The 17810-nt window shown below is 38.0% G+C and overlaps 1 protein-coding gene across 5 annotated transcripts in view; it reads left to right on the plus strand.

Annotated features, from left to right (window-relative positions):
* Positions 1-17810, plus strand: part of rap1gds1 (RAP1, GTP-GDP dissociation stimulator 1) — a 32769-nt gene that overhangs the window by 2223 nt on the left and 12736 nt on the right. For 2 of the 5 annotated variants that reach the window (XM_083540850.1, XM_083540848.1), the window contains exons 2-5: positions 3446-3556; positions 5071-5193; positions 7464-7589; positions 14548-14694. In XM_083540850.1, coding sequence (XP_083396976.1) covers positions 3446-3556; positions 5071-5193; positions 7464-7589; positions 14548-14694 — 507 coding nt within the window. The remainder of the gene's footprint in view (positions 1-3445; positions 3557-5070; positions 5194-7463; positions 7590-14547; positions 14695-17810) is intronic. The other 3 variants (XM_083540849.1, XM_083540852.1, XM_083540851.1) reach the window with 3 other exon arrangements.

Consider the following 17810-nt stretch of genomic DNA (forward strand, 5'->3'; position numbering starts at 1 on the left):
TTGAGTTGATTTCTTTTAAGCCTGATGTGTTGTTCGCCCTAAATCACTGCGATGATTAGATTTGGCAGTGGATTTCAGGTGTCCTGTCACTGCCTGACAGAATGCCACTTGCAGTTTGGGATCAAGCAAAGAACTCTGCTTCTGAGGGCAAAGGAGTTCTCTTGTTTAATAGATCAGATAAAGCCAAAAATGCACTTGACCTCTATGTATGCCCCGTTCTTCAGCGTGATCCCTGACACGGGTTTATTTGATGCTTTAAAGGGGAATAGGCCATAATAAAAACACTTTATAAACCAGCAGGCTGCAGATGAAACCCTGCATTTGAAAAGCATTAAATTCAGCATGTTTGATGTCGTTCCTGTAATGTATCCTTTACTGTTGAGCATAATTGCGAATTTAGTTCCTGTATAAAGTATAAGAGGGGGGAAAAAATGCTGCATACTCTAACTTATTCTCCACCTAATGTTGAGTCATGATATATGTAGGATGCAGTGACCACCAAAAATAATTGGTACTCTGCTTTAAAGTGAACGAAAATAATGAAATATTGGTCCTTAAAAACGTTTTTGCAGGATTTACGTGAAGGATTTTGGCATTTGGCAAGTGTGGGTGTTGAAAATGAATCCGGTTTTAAATTAGTCATCCCAGTCACGTGAATAAAACCAGGTAAAACTAATGCGCTCTGAAAACCTGAGTGCTTTCTGATTGGTTATTTATTTATTTATTTATTTATTTATTTATTTATTTATTTATTTAACAATGACCAGTCCACTGACCAGTCAGTTTGCGATTTTTACATATTTATTACTTTACCCAGAAGTAGGTAAAACTGGCACAGCAGTCTGCTGATGTCAATATATTTCCATCAGAAAATACTTAGACGGATTTGCAGCATGTTCTCCTTCTTCACTTATCCATGAAGCATTGCCTCCCCACCATATGGCCAGTCTCAAATCCTTCATTTGCTTACCTTTTTATTATGTAGTAAAGTCTGGGCTTTCTGTTTGTAGTTTAGCCAACTTGTGGGTGTGATACTGCTTTAGTAGCAGCGTTTCAGACACAGTTTTTCATAGTAATAAAGAAGCCCGACAGGCCATTTGAAACATTGCTTATTCTCTTCACCCGCTGAGGGTTCCTGCTGACCTTCGTTCCAAGATGACTGAAGTAGGTACCTTAATAGCCTCTGTACTTATCTATCAATTGTAATGCTTCTACTGTGGCAAGTATTCTCTTGCATTGCCATTTTAATTGGCTTCCCCTGTGTTCACAGTGACATTAGTAGAGCTGGCATGCCTATTGAAATAAGATTCATTACCTACATAGTGTTTCCTGGATGAAATTGTTTGTTGTGATTTCTTAGACGAGGTTTATATTTTGTGTCTTTCATTTAATAATGAGACTCCGTGTCTTTTATTCACAGGGCTTCACAGAATATTGCAATGTTGCAGAAATATCTTTATGGGGGATTTATTTTGATGAGTCATAGACTATGCCTGAAACAGCTTATTTAATGTGTGTGCATCCCTGTGTGAAATCAGAGTACTTGCTGGAAAAAAAAGCATGATTTGTGTTGTGTTTTTCCAGTTCTTAAACTTAGACACTTTGGTGAGGCAACTTGAATCAAATTTGGTCAATTATAACTGACTTTATATGGATCTTTTTTTTTTTTTTTTTTTTTTTAAAGGACACAATTGTGTTAAAAAACAAAACACTTTTGTGAAACTGAGAGCTACTTCTTAGGTACCGATTAATGTAAATGGGCTACCAGTTTGATACACACTTCTGAAATAACAAATTTGCTCAATTTACCTTTAATTATATGTTATTATTAATAATGAATTATATTCATCTATATCTAGTCATCTATATTATAATACTGTCATTTTCAAATTCATACCAATGCAAGTGTGATTTAAAAAAGAATAGCAACAAAAAAAATTAGTTTTTGTTTTCTATTTTTAGAAAAGGCCCACGGGCGACTCGTCTGGTCCTTGTGGGCAACCTGGTGCCCGCTGGGACCATGTTGGTGACCCCTGGTCTATTTCTTTAGAAATGAAGTGGAATTGTATCATATCATCTCCTGTTGTATTGTTTCAGTAATATCATGAAATATCAAATCGCTTTCTTAAAACCAATCCATGTTTTGTAGAAGTCTATTGATTTATGCCTCTGCGTTGTACATTTAGCTAGCCAATGGTTTTAGATCAATTATATTTCTCTACACCACTTTCCAACAGGAAAACCACTCCACCTTCTTCCTGATGTCTAATTGTTCCCTATGATTCCTGACGGAAGAGGGTTTCCCATTTTTAGCCATATCATTGTGTACATTGTGAGTGAGAGTAGGCTAGTGTGATTTGTGGTATTTAGTTTCTTTTTATTTGCTCATTTTGACCGAATATGACCGATGGATTGTTGTGATTAGAACCCCATCTCATGTAGCTTCAGTTTGATATGAAGCTCGGGTTGGATGCTAGATAGTGTGGATGCATGGTACTCTGTAGACTTAATTTTTGACTGTATAACAATTTCTGCCTTTCATTGCATATTACATGAATATCTAAATCACCGAGTAGAATCTACCCATCATACCGGACACATTTGGGCTACGAATCAGCAGTATTCTGATTAGCATTTATTTCATACATGGTATACTGTAATAGCATCATGTTATGTTTTCTATCTAAAACCGTTCTACTCAACATTAAAAGTGACCCTTGACCTTTTAGAGGTCCTTAAAAATAAATTTCTCTTGCCAGTCATGTATTAAATATCATCTCCTGTTAATGCACTGCTGTATTAAAAATATCTCATGAAAACCACACATTTTCTGATTTTCCCTAATATTTCGGTAGATAATGATAAAATACTGACACAATATGACACGTGTTAAGAAGTGTTAGAAATGCTAATACATTCATCTTTATTTAGCATTCATGTGTTAACGAGTTTGAAATTTTTTTTTTATGTGTACAGATATCAGTGTATTGTGTATTGAAATTTTAAAGTGAGGCTACAGGCAAACTACAGAAATATAAAACATTAAACATTTATCAGTGTTAAACAGCAAAGAGAAAAAGGAGAAAGATGTAATAATGAGGCATCCTCATTGGCGTCTGCAGTGCATCTGGAGTGGAATTGTTCTAGAATTGTGAGAAGGTGAAAACGAGAACGCAGCACATGTTATCTTAAAGGGAAGGAAAAAAAAGGTTTTTTTGGATTTCAGTGGATTCACAAAGAAAAAGCTAATGGCTTCAAAACCAGCACAGAGAACCTTGTGTGCTACTGCAATGACAGTCCATTGTCCTTATCCTGTGCAATAATGCTATTCATGACTGTGTTTAATTAAAAGATTGAGTTTCGAGACTGGTATTTTTTTTCCTCTTATAAAAATCTTATTTATTTCTTATTAATTTTTTATTTTATACTGATCTTTTTCTTTCAGCAGATAACCTGAGCGAAGCCTTGAAGACGCTGAAGCTCTCCTCAGCAGACAGTGCGTCAGACAATGTAGAGAGTTGCCTGGAATGCCTGCTTCAAGCTTTGGCCCATAACAGTAAGTATTTCATCTCACTATAACGCTCTTATTTCCATTCAGGTTTTAGCTGAATATTTGTACATTATTTCAAGCATTTTAGGATAGAAACTGACATGAAGGAACTGCTTGTAATCATCCATTATGGCTGATTTGACGATTGCGGTATTGAAGTGACGACACGTCGATTCGAATAGTAGAGTTTGTATAAAGCTTGAATGTGTTGCAGCATAGTTTCATTATATGCACATTTACAAAAGGGAAAGTATTTTTAAAATGTTTGTTTGCTTTTCCTGGGGTTGGATTATGAAACCTGCGATTTCTTTTGGCATGTCATTGACATTTTTTTCATTTGCGAAATAAGTAATAAACATTATAGTTGAGAAAAAAAAAAGTGCCTACTTTTAATTGGTATAGTGTAGTTTTTAACGACAGTCAGGACTTAGTTTGACTTTTCAGGAGCATTATGTTGATGTGAATCAAAAGATAATGTTGATTCTTTATTATATTCAGTTAATGTTATACTTAATACTTAATATGTATAATTGTGATAGATTAGTTTCTGCAAGAGTGAAGGGGAAAGTTTATAGGACTGTGGTGAGACCTGCGATGTTGTACGGTTTAGAGACAGTGGCATTGAGTAAAAGACAGGAGGTGGAGCTGGAAGTAGCAGAGCTGAAGATGTTGAGGTTTTTGTTGGGAGTGATGAGGATGGACAAGATTAGAAACGAGTTTATTAGAGGGACAGCGCATGTAGGATGTTTTGGAGACAAGGTGAGATTGAGTTGGTTTGGACATGTGCATTGAAGGGACATGGGGTATATCAGTAGGAGAATGCTGAAGATGGAGCCACCAGGAAGGAGGAAAAGAGGAAGACCAAGGAGGAGATTTATGGATGTGGCGAGGGAAGACATGCAGGTAGTTGTTTTTGAAGAGGCAATGTAGAGGAAGGGGGGGGGGGGGGGTTGTATGGAGACGGATGATCAATATTGTGATATGGTTTTATATTTCAGCTATTCATCGCTGCCATATGAAAACTTGTGAGACGGACATCTTTCAGTCAAATTGTGTAGTTTGGAAGTATTTCATAAACATTTACTGTAACGGTGTCGGAATGTTCTTCTCTTGATATTGTTCAGATGAGAGCGGTGTTTTGATGATCTGCTGATCTGAGATTGTCGAATGCCGTAGGCTTTCTGTGGTGTGAGAGGTACTGCTCTACTGATCCTCAGGGCACTTATAAATAATGATAGCGAGTGCCAGAGAAGGAAAGAATGAAAATTGCCCTTGTTGCTTCTCTATGTTTGTCAATAATTATTCACAGTCTAGTCACAGTATTATGGTCTGATTTTCAGATTTTTTTTTGGCTTTACTCTTGAAGTAAAGCAGTACTTAAATTGATTTGTGTAATAGGTGTTAATATGAAGTGTAAATATGATTTCCCATTACATGAACATGATGCAATGCTATATGACCTTTTTTGTGTATTGCAATGTACCTGCGATGCATTCCTTTTAATCCATCTTTATGTTCAGATGTTGAAGCCAGTGGGAAAATCCAGGAGATGGGTGTTCTTCAAATTATGCCTTCTTTATTGGCCTCACAGAATTCCTGCACACCCAAAGTAGCCAACGTCATAGCGGAGGTGGCTAAAAACGGTGAGGACTCCTATGCCTGCTTTGAAGCTTTATCTACCTGTAACAGGGTCACAGCTGCCTGTAGATGGCCCTAAATATTCATTTCTTTGCTTATCTTTTTTGACATAGTTGAAATGGTTTGAGGTAAATGTCAGATATTAGACCTTCTTAAGATATGTAAGCAAACCTGACAGGCTGTGCTTTGTAACAAGATAATCAACATCAGAGTGGCTGGATGTGGACTGACGTGACAGAGTAGTAGCCCTAAGGTTGAATATTTATAAATAACAGCACATTCCAAAGTGATTTCTTCGTCTAACATCATAGCAATTTACCAATAATGACATTTGTTTATTAATTAAAGACAATATACTTAATTTTTTCTATGTAAACGCTATATACATTCCTCTCAACACCCCGTGTTTGAAGTCTGCCTGACAATTAACAAACGAGGGGAAAAAAGCCGTCATCCAAAACGTAATAATAAACCAGAATTACTATCAGCGCCGTGCTGTTCTAGAAAATTAATCAACTATAATGTTTATAAAACATGTCATTATGATCTGTTATATCTATAGATTTACAAAGAAATGTCATAATATTTTATTGCAACTTGTAGGAACAATGGTATCTTTTTACGATTATTAATTCCACACAGAATAATAAATATGTCAAATTGGGTTATTGTTGTAAGAGTATAATCGGAAGGCTTGGAAGACTTCGGCAGATTTTGAGTCCCCAAAGTGCAGACACAGCCGTGCTGTTCCTGTGAGCTTGGCAGGCTGTCTAGACTGTAAGACTGTTCTTTTAGTGAACATCTACAGCAGTGTCTTCTTGTTGGAGAAATTTGGACAGGCTAAATGTTCAGCTGAACTCAAATGCTTAGTTGAACCTAGCAAGTTTGAATTGAATCTCAAGCTCAGACCCCCCTCCCCCGATTTATTCAGTTTTACCAGCGAAGCAATCCGTATATTGGAATCCGTTTTTTTTTTCCAAGGTTCTACAGGACTAATTTTCAGCTCAATACAATAATCACGCACAATGAATCATCACAAGATTCACTCCAGCGACGGCACAGGTTTATATCCCGTTCTGCCACGCTGCTGCCTGCAAAAGCTATAAAACCTGAATTCTGCCGAGTCAGAGCTTGGCCTACTTCTCTGCTTTTAGGCTAATTATACAAGCGCTTCTTGCTGCTGGAAGTCTAGGTGTGTACAGACTGGCAATGAATTATGTTTGTAAAAGAAAAAAAAAAAGGTTCAAAATGATGAATGGGCTTTTTTAGCAGAATGTGTGCCATCTAATGCTAAGCCAAGCTGGTGTAGCATGATTTTGGTAGTCTCACACTGGTAGGTTGCTAGCAGCATCCCACCAGAAACATCTGTGCTCTGTCCATTTCAGGCTGTAGCTCTTCATAGGGTATGGAGGCATTTTAAAGGTGCTATAATTGATGTGTCATTTCTTTAGAGCCAAGAAATATAAGAGCGAAAATGCTTTTTCCTTTTTAGCACTTTCTGTTATTGGCTTTTATGACTTGTTACACAGAACTTTGTATGTGCAGTACTTAAAAAAAAAAATCTTAAAGTATCAAGGCATGTGCGAAGAAGCTCTGGAAATTAAAGATAAGACATGTTTAGCATAAAAACTGCTCTAATAAGCAGCAAATAGTAATAAACTAAAAAACAAAAGATTTTTTGAAGGATATTGCAGTGTAAGTATTATTATTTTGGAAAATCTGGCAACCTGGAGACTTTGTAACACATGCTTCTATTATTTATTTCTATCTAAAATGCGGTTTATTAATTAATATTTTGTTACTTACCTGGCAAACATACAGACAGAAAACAAACATCGAAAACATCAAATCCAAATATTTGTTTTAAGAAATGCGTGCTTATGACTTTTCACAGTTCTATATTGTGTACGTAAAATACCTAAACATTTTTTAATGCCAAATAATGGAGATAACCTTTATTTGTGTAATCACACACACACACACAAAAAAAAAACCCTATAGGCTTTATAAAAATTTGTAAAACCTGCTTGTGAGATTTTTTGCATAAAAGTATCTCTTGGTTTGCTGCATGCTTTTGCCGTCAGTTTGACAGGAGAGACAGTTGCTGCATTGCTTTTAGCAGCAGCTGTTATTTTGACAGTAGCCCCACAAGCAGCTTGTTCCAGCATAGCCGTAATTATTTTAAAGAAAGTAATTCTCCATCATACAGTGACATTCAGGAACCATGTTCCTGCACACAAAGATTGATTTTGTAATGTATTATGTCTCCTTGCAGAGTTCATGAGGAGTCCGTGTGTGGAGGCAGGCCTCATCCCCCCACTGGTTCAGCTGCTCAACTGCAAGGACCAGGAGGTGCTGCTTCAGACGGGTCGAGCCCTGGGCAACATCTGCTATGACAGCCGTAAGTCCCCCTCCCCTGCCGCTGCCATGTGTTTAGGAACCGTTTTAGGGTCTGCAGGAAACTGTAGGCTTATTGAACAAATGGATCAAAGTGAAAGGTGTATTAAAGAATAAATCTGAAGTCATGTTCTTTTTGCTGCCTCGTTCAGGTCAGAAACATTGCAAATAACTTTCACCCACTCACTCACCGTCTGATAATTACATTGTTACTATGGAGTATCTAATGGATCTGATTAAATCTGTGAACTGTAAAACTGCCCACTGTTTATTGCTTCATTAGAGTTCTGCTTACGTCTCTGTCTGATTATTGGCATTGTACACTTGCTAATTAGTCTCGTCCTTTCCTGGTAAATTGTGATTTTTTTTTTTTTTATTATGTTATTATTAAAATTATTATTATTATCAATAACAATAATAATAAGACTATGGAAGACGCTTTACTGCCTCACTGTCTGTCGATTGTTGGAGACGTGACGGCGGAACGGTTTACAGTACGGATATAAATGTGCTGCTAAAACTTCCGCACCTGTAAACAGAGTCTGTCACTGTGTAGACTCCTGTGGGTGTGTGTATCTTAAGAGTAGGCCTGCAGAACGAAAATATACACGTGTGCAGCCAAACACACTGTTGGAGTTAACTGTTTGACTGAGAAAAAAACAGTGCTGCTGGGTCAAGTGTCTGGAAAACAGCAAGGCTCGTGCAAGTTTCTTTTGGCATGTCAGTTCTGAAAAGGAGATTTGTGGAAAGCATATTTAGCGTTTAATAGTTAAAAAATACGGCCAAATTTAGATTTTATTTTATCACGCTGTCAGCCATGCACAGTTCGGCGTGCCGAGAAATGCTTAGCTTCTGGTCTATGACATATAATGGGGTTTATAAAAAGAGAAAAGGGTAGAAATCAAAGATTAAAGAAGGAAAAAGCAACGAAAAATAGACTTAGAAAGATAAAATAGAATTTAGAATAGAATAACTATAGAAGTGCAATAAAATACCGATATTTATATAAAAGTAGAAATAAAATGTTCAGAATTTGCATACCTTTTGGAGCATTTACATTTGTTACTTATTTCCACGATGTGCATCAAATGCATTTGTGGAAAAAACTAAAATCAAATAAAAAAAAAGTGGAGCATTAAGTTGAATTTGTATCTAAACACATAAAACTAAATAAATAAAACTAAATAAATAATTTAATAAATAATTTAAATTTAAGATCTGGCTCTGTTGTTTTTGCTCCACATTTTTATATATATATATATATATATATATATATATATTTTTTTTTTTTTTATTTAAAAAATGTGTGTATGTATGTATGTATGTATGTATGTATGTATGTACAGTGAGGAAAATAAGTATTTGAACACTCTGCTATTTTGCAAGTTCTCCCACTTAGAAATCATTGAGGGGTCTGAAATTGTCATCGTAGGTGCATGTCCACTGTAAGAGACATAATCTAAAAAAAAAATCCAGAAATCACAATATATGATTTTTAAACTATTTATTTGTATGATACAGCTGCAAATAAGTATTTGAACACCTGTCTATCAGCTAGAATTCTGACCCTCAAAGACCTGTTAGTCTGCCTTTAAAATGTCCACCTCCACTACATTTATTATCCTAAATTAGATGCACCTGTTTGAGGTCGTTCGCTGCATAAAGACTCCTGTCCACCCCATACAATCAGTAAGAATCCAACTACTAACATGGTCAAGACCAAAGAGCTGTCCAAAGACACTAGAGACAAAATTGTACACCTCCACAAGGCTGGAAAGGGCTACGGGGAAATTGCCAAGCAGCTTGGTGAAAAAAGGTCCACTGTTGGAGCAATCATTAGAAAATGGAAAAAGCTAAACATGACTGTCAATCTCCCTCGGACTGGGGCTCCATGCAAGATCTCACCTTGTGGGGTCTCAATGATCCTAAGGAAGGTGAGAAATCAGCCCAGAACTACACTGAAGGAGCTGGTCAATGACCTGAAAAGAGCTGGGACCACCGTTTCCAAGGTTACTGTTGGTAATACACTAAGACGTCATGGTTTGAAATCATGCATGGCATGGAAGGTTCCCCTGCTTAAACCAGCACATGTCCAGGCCTTAAGTTTGCCAATGACCATTTGGATGATCCAGAGGAGTCATGGGAGAAAGTCATGTGGTCAGATGAGACCAAAATAGAACTTTTGGGTCATAATTCCACTAAACGTGTTTGGAGGAAGAAGAATGATGAGTACCATCCCAAGAACACCATCCCTACTGTGAAGCATGGGGGTGGTAGCATCATGCTTTGGGGGTGTTTTTCTGCACATGGGACAGGGCGACTGCACTGTATTAAGGAGAGGATGACCGGGGCCATGTATTGCGAGATTTTGGGGAACAACCTCCTTCCCTCAGTTAGAGCATTGAAGATGGGTCGAGGCTGGATCTTCCAACATGACAATGACCCGAAGCACACAGCCAGGATAACCAAGGAGTGGCTCTGTAAGAAGCATATCAAGGTTCTGGCATGGCCTAGCCAGTCTCCAGACCTAAACCCAATAGAGAATCTTTGGAGGGAGCTCAAACTCCGTGTTTCTCAGCGACAGGTCAGAAACCTGACTGATCTAGAGAAGATCTGTGTGGAGGAGTGGGCCAAAATCCCTCCTGCAGTGTGTGCAAACCTGGTGAAAAACTACAGGAAACGTTTGACCTCTGTAATTGCAAACAAAGGCTCCTGTACCAAATATTAACATTGACTTTCTCAGGTGTTCAAATACTTATTTGCAGCTGTATCATACAAATAAATAGTTAAAAAATCATACATTGTGATTTCTGGATTTTTTTTTTTAGATTATGTCTCTCACAGTGGACATGCACCTACGATGACAATTTCAGACCCCTCCATGATTTCTAAGTGGGAGAACTTGCAAAATAGCAGAGTGTTCAAATACTTATTTTCCTCACTGTATGTATGTATGTATGTATGTATGTATGTATGTATGTATAGTGGACCACGCAGGCTACTCAGGCACTTTTGTTACATACGGGGTAGAGCACATGATTAACAGACAAAAAGGAAATCGTTTGGGATTGTGTTTAACGTTTGGTTGTGGGGCACAAATAATGCAAGCTAAGTGTAAACTAGTGTTAAAATGCAATGTGGTTTTCATCATCAGAGTGGAGGGAAGCATTTTTGGCTAAGAAACCAAGAATGTTCACTCCTCTTAGTGTGTCTGCACACAGCAGTAGCGTAGGCCATCCAGAGGAGGAGAAGAGTAGAAATGGAAATAGCGCCTGCCAAGTGAATAGATCTAAATAATGATTCAGGGGATAAAAAGCATATAGAGATTGAGCAAATGTAAACGTAGTCCAGTCATTGTGTAAAGCACAGAAAGATGGATATACTGCTTGCTCCTTGTTTGCCTTTATATATATGGGGAGTGGTGGCTCCAGCGGTTAAGGCGCTGGGTTACTGATCAGAAGGTCGGGTGTTCGAGCCCCGGTATCGCCAAGCTGCCACTCTTGGGCCCTTGAGCAAGGCCCTTAACCCTCTATGCTCCAGTGGACCCTTACGAGAAAAATAAATCAAGGACCGTGACGTCGGAGCGATGTGGGGCCGCCTTCCCGTGGGCTCACCATCTGCAGGAGGGACCGTAAGGGACCTTGACAGCCCGATCCCCGGACACGGAGAAGTGTCTGGGGAATCTGCTTAGACTGCTGCCCCCACGACCCCAATTACGGATAAGCGGGAGAAGATGAAAAATGATGAATGAATGAATATATATATATATATATATATATATATATATATATATTACTATATATATATATATATATATATAGTGCTTTTATATGCACAAACCAGAATCACGGCAATGTGAGGAGCGTATAAAGCTGTGTATATCGTTCACAATATGCGCTCTATATGTGCAGTTTAGTATACATGGGAAGCTCTTGTGTGTCTTGAATCTTTGTTGTAAGTTATTGGCTCTATCAGTCAGCCAAAGTGCAAAAAGAAAAAACTGATAAAGACAGAATTGTATATACAATTAACCCCCCCGCCCCACCCTCCTAGGAGCGAAATTCATGAATCATGAATGCTTTTGCTAAATTACTGGCAGTTGAATTGCTCATGAATGTCTGAACCATTAGCAAATCTTGTGGTTATGAGGTAAAGAGAAGTATTTCTCAGTCGCTCATACCCTGTTGCTCTGTACGCTGGCTGATGGAGCAGCTGAACTGGAGCTCAGATGCGAAGACCCTGCGTCTAAGCCAACACATGTTATCACAGCAACAGCCAGTCCTTTGCAGGCCTTTGTTGATTTTACAACCCCACTGAGATTAATCCTGCTCAGCGTCTACGCCTGGTGAACATCCTTATCCAGCGAATCTGCATGTCCTTGGCTATTGTAAACTATTAGAATGTACGATATTGAAGGATTCATTGCGATAAATGCGAGGCCAAACACTAGCACAACTGATGCCTGGAAACAACCAAAGCCTGATGGTGGATGCTCTGATGTTTCTTCTTTCTTCCTTCATGATTTATGAGCTGTGTTTATGTGGGGGTTGTGGGTAGTGGGCAGCTGTCCTAGACTCTGCGTGGGCATGGGCGAGTGAGACCTGGAGTTTTTTTTCCTGCCAAATGGAATGACTCACAGATCACACACAGCTTATAGTTATAAACAAGAGAGATTTGCTGAGTTATAACATACTGTGCATAAACACACCTGCTCATAGATGCGGTCTCGTTCTCTCTCTTACTTTACAATAAAAGATGTTCACACTACGAAATAATGCATATGGACATATTAAGTGACCCAGAAAAGTGTTTGAATCGAAGCTGTTTTATTCTTAATTTAGCATTAGTATTTTCTCAACCAGCTTCATGAAGGAAGTTTCCAAGTAGATCTGACTGGTTGTTTGGGAGAACAATTTAATTTAAAAACTACTTATGTGCAAAGGTTTCATTTAACTTTTTGACTATTTTGACTATATAATTTGATTAGGAAAAATTGCACCATTACTTTATTTTCAGTCAGTCATGTGGCAGTCGTGCAATTCATAAAACTTTACAGATAAAGTCACGAGCTCTAGTTGATAGTCATATTAGACATCAGACGAGGGCTGTTTTACTGTGCAGTGCCTGTAAGCTTGAACCAGTCTGGTCATTCTCTCCTGACCTCTCAGCTTAACAATTCACAGACTAAATTGCTGTAGGATTGTCACGTTTCCAAGGGGTGTATTTCCAGGCAACTCATTGCGCAGTGCTCAACAGCTGGAGACAAAAAAGGCTTTAATGTGCTTCCTCTGCTTTTTTTGGAGACCCGAGAAACCACAGCTGAATATGCTTAGGAAAAAAAGCAATAACTGCCCTCTTCCTAACCAGAAGCTCAGAGAAAGTAATTAATAAAGTGATGATTGGTGTTCTGTGTGTATTCAGTACAGGGTTATATGAAGTCATTTTGGTCTCTGTGCTGGTAGTTTGCTTGGTGATTATAAGGTTACAATCGTTTATTCCACTGATATCAGCTTTGCGTCTTCTGCTGCCGATGTCCTTAACATTCTAACAACAAACACTGAAAAAATATCATCTTCCATGAAGTACTCAAGCATGTCCAATTAAAAGGTTGCAAAGACCAAATATAACCTTCTTAAACAAAAAATAATTTCTTACTCATTTTAAGCTTATATTAACACTTTTTTTTTTTTTTTTTTTTTTTTTTTTTAGTTTTAACCAATTATTATAATTTAATCATAACCAATAAAAAAGTGACTTTCTGAAAATAAGGTTAAGGTTAAATATAGTTTATTAATGGGATTATATTCGAGATTTTTACTTGCTCCGTTGTCATTTTGTCGAGCTTTCTCAAAATTAGCCCAAAGCATGATGTGTGTGTGTGTGTGTGTGTGTGTGTGTGTGTGTGTGTGCGCGCGTGCGCCCCTAACAAATCCATTTTGTCAGCTAAAATCCGATCAGTAGCACTCTTTTCCAACTGCTTATCAATGTTTAAGACACTCAGACTGCTTCTGCTTTTTTTTAAGAACCAGCAACATGGTTCAACGTTCAACCAAAATTGCATGAAAATGAGTGGTCCTCTGCTTAAATGGGTTTGTTCACTCTAGTTTTAATATCAAAACATAGGAATCAGACAGACATATCCCAAAACTGTATGACTATTAATTAAAGGGTTCGGGTAGCAGAAATACTCGCTGCATTTTATCTTTCTTTTTAGATTCATCCTCAGTGTTTGTGATCTGCTTTGCTGTTGGCTCTGCAGCTGTGGTCTTCAGCGACGGCCTGTAATTTGGCGGGGGGTGTGTGTTTCCTTCCTCTAACGGAGTGGAGGAGATATGTAACGGGAGGAGGGGAGTTATCGAGTTGAATGGAGGGGTAGGAATGAGGAGAGAGAAGTGCAAAAAAAAGTGGGGTTGGGCAAGTGACAATCTGTGTGATGTGATTTTCACTCTAAGTATATCCAGCATAGAAGATGAGAAGAATGATGAGGTCTGTTTGTATATTAATTGCGAAAAGGTTGGCCATTATTATTTGTTGCAGATTTTTCTTTCACAATTACTTAGCGTATAGTCTTTATATGGGGGATTTGTTTTGCAGTCAGGAGAAATAAGTTCATGCTGGTTTTTTTAGTTCATCAGGTCATGGCAACACCATGAAGAAAACAAGAGACATCTATAAGAAACACTACCAGTGATCAGGAACTGGAGGTTCTGTAGCTAGTATTGCAATTTTGTGCTTGATTGTTTTTCTTTTCTTTTCTTCTCCATTTTTATTTATTTATTCGAACTTTATCAGCAGTTCTCCTGTTCTAATAATTATCTCCACTCATTTATTTTAATATTCAAATCCGGTCATATGCAATTTAAGTTGCCTCCTTTTGCTGTCATTTATGATTTGCAGGTTGTTGTCTTTTTGTATCCTTTTTGTTGTCCTGTTTATTTTTACGTGACCTCTTTGTTTTGCAGATGAGGGCAGAAGTGCAGTTCACGAAGCGGGCGCTGCTCAGATAGTAGCAGAGCACATTAAGGCTCTGGCTCATAACACTGACCCGGCCACCGGGAAGCTCTTGACTGTCTTTTGTGGCATGCTGATGAACTATAGCAATGATAATGGTAATGACCGAACCCCAACCAGGGGGAAAACTACATTTGGGTGGTTCCCTTTAGATGAATCCTGAGATGCTCTAGAAACTGTCAATGATGTATTAGGCTAGTTGGACTTATTTATTCTTTTCCCTTTTGCATTTTTGCTTTGTAGTTAACTATTTGGTTTAAGTATGTTTTTTATACCTAGTATAGGAAATTGTTGACAGGTTGTTGAGTGTCAATGCTAAAATCTTTAGGGGACCATTCAAATGAGGATAAATGTTGATCAATTTGTTCTCAATGATGGGTCACTAATCACAGTCTAAAGACTCGTTCATTAACATACAGTATGCCGCTAGTAACCTGTAAGTAAACTGTTCCCAATACACGTTTTCAGTGGTTTGCTGGTTGCTATAAGGTCCAGTAACATGCTTTTAAAGCATTTTGTGAGATTTGAAAGCTGCAACCAAATTGCATAAAAACTAAACTGTTAATAGGTGGTGAGAAACAGGATCTCTTAAAAGTAAACAGGTCTTCTAAATGCCATTATTGTTATATTATTATATGCATATATACAAGGGGGAGCATTAAAATTCATAGGACATTTAAAAAGCTCCCTGGTGCAAAAGAAAAACTAAAAAAACCCATGTTCCAGTGATAAAGTGGCAATCTCATAACTGCCCTGAAAACTCAACATGATTCAAAATGTCAAAGATTTGCTCTTGAATGACCACGATGATTTTAAGAAAAGTAAGCATAGCTCATTAAACTGTCTCGTTTTAAAATCCAACAACGCTTCAGGTACTCCAGTGCCTTCTACGTTCAAATCCAATAAAAATCTCCCTTTCTAATCAGTAGGATTCTTTAATAACACTATCAACAATGAAGTGTAGTCTAGATGCAATTTTACCTCGAATAAGAATGCATGCCGAGTATTTATCTCTTTGTTACTGCAGTGAATAATGAACACACAGGCCAAACTCCATTTTGTTCCCTGTCTTGCTGGTATCGTGGCTGGGCATAAAATGGTAATTACTTTCCAGTGCCTTACCTTTCACAGCTAGCAAGCTACATTGGGGTCAGAGTTTCTCATTCTGTCATGCTGCTTGCGGGAAAAAAAGTGCACACGGCTACTTAAAAATTATGATTTGATTTGAACAGTGCAGAAACCACTCAGGTGACGTGTTTGCAGCTCCAGACTCACACAGCACATTTTCATAACTATAAGCCTGTATTAATCACAGCAGGGTTTTGGATGATGGGGCCTGGGTTGAATAATAGAATACTAACCTGCTGTATATACACTATAAGGTCAGAAGTTTAGGGACACCTGACTTTTCCAGCCATAAGCGGTTCTTCCCTAAACTGTTGCACAAAGTCTATGGCACACAATTGTATAGGATGACTTTGGATACAGAAGAATCAAATTTTCTCTCATTCGAACTAGGAGACCCAAACCTGTTCCAGCATGACAATGCCTCTGTGCTTAGAGTAAGTTCGATGAAGATATGGTTTACATGGTTGGAGTGGAAGAACTTGAGGAGTGGCCTGCTGTAGAGCTCTGACCTCAACCGTGTTGAACAAAATTGGAATGATGACTTTGTTGACCTTATGGCTGATTGATTTCCACAACCACACTACAAAGTCTTCCCTGAATCACATGATTGGTTATTATAACCAAAATAGGGGTTAAACATGGAATGGGATGCTCAGAAAACACAAGGATTTATGGTGAGGTGTCCACAAACTTTTGCCCATAGTGTATGTGGGGTTGATATGTACATTTATTTTTTTTCAGAATCGTGTCTGTGTTTCTGTCTCTCTTCTTTTCCTTTCTGCACTGTTCCTAGATTTCTGTCTTGTCAGGTGCATCTGTGTGATTAGGCTACACTAAGAAGTCCTAATGTAATGAAACATTTTCCTGCTTAGTGAATTTGGATAGAATAAAAACCCTAAGCATTACTTATTGCCAGTGACTCAACAGTCTTCTTTCACAAGATAATAACTTATAGTCATTCTGTGCTGCAGTGATAGATTAGCTGTAGCATTAAATCAAACCCTTTCTACTTTGCAATATGCATTGCACCAAGTGAAAAGCTCCTACAAGTTTAACACATGTGGATCCTTGATTTCTTTTCTTCCATAGCAACAGATAAACATCTTGGTGTTAGACAGCAAATAACCCACAATGTAGTTAAGTATAGAGCATCAGAAAGAATGTCTGCAGCAGAGCTCATAGCTCATTAGTGTGTGAAGTTTGGTTTCTAGTTTCAAAGAAATTGAATAAAATGTACACTTTGTTTTTGCTGATTCTGTATCCTTAAAAATAGTGGTTTTGTTTTTAAGAGATGGCTGCATTAATCAAGCTGAGAGTCAATGGCTGAGAGAGAGACTCCACAGCGAAATGAACAAGTACTAAATGGAGCATGCATTCACTATTGGCAGTATTTTCGATTAGAGCTGGATTATTTTGGATTTGAGTTGAATGGGTTTTATAGTTTCAGGAAATCTCGTTCCTTTATAAAATCCAGGAAATCAAACCAGCAATATTTTTCAACACGGAATAGTGACGCGTTTCCTCCATTTCAAATTTTATGCTTGTGTGCTACCGAGAGACCTTGCAGACGAAGACCTTACAGAAATAAAAGTAATGTTCTTGGCCTTGCATTGAGCTGAAGTGGGACTGTCCATAATAACTAGCCGTTCAAGTGTTTGCATTTACAACGTGCAAAAGTGTTTGTCCGCATGCCAATTTGAGGCTCACTGTTTGCACACGGCTACTGTAGTTCTCGTTAACGTCCACGGAGGTTTAAGTGCTTAGAGCTTTGCCTGTAGTATAAAAACTCTGCTTCTTGTGTCAAAATCCGCTGGAAAATTCTTTCTAATATGAGAGCTAGGGGTGCTCACTGAGGTGTGTGACCGATAGATGGAAAACATTTGCGCTACTATTTTAGGCCTTGTACATTGCATTATTGAGAGTCATGAAAGCTCAACCTGAAATAACCATGTTTGCTGCTTTTGATTCCTGGATTTAACACTGTCAACAATCATAGCTGTAATATGTCCTCTTTTCACAGTTATAACTAATGTATGACCACACGGTATCAATTAGTGATCTAATCTAGCCATTGTGTATTATGGTC

The sequence above is a fragment of the Silurus aristotelis genome, assembly GCF_946808225.1.
Source record: "Silurus aristotelis genome assembly, chromosome: 5".
NCBI lineage: Eukaryota > Metazoa > Chordata > Actinopteri > Siluriformes > Siluridae > Silurus > Silurus aristotelis.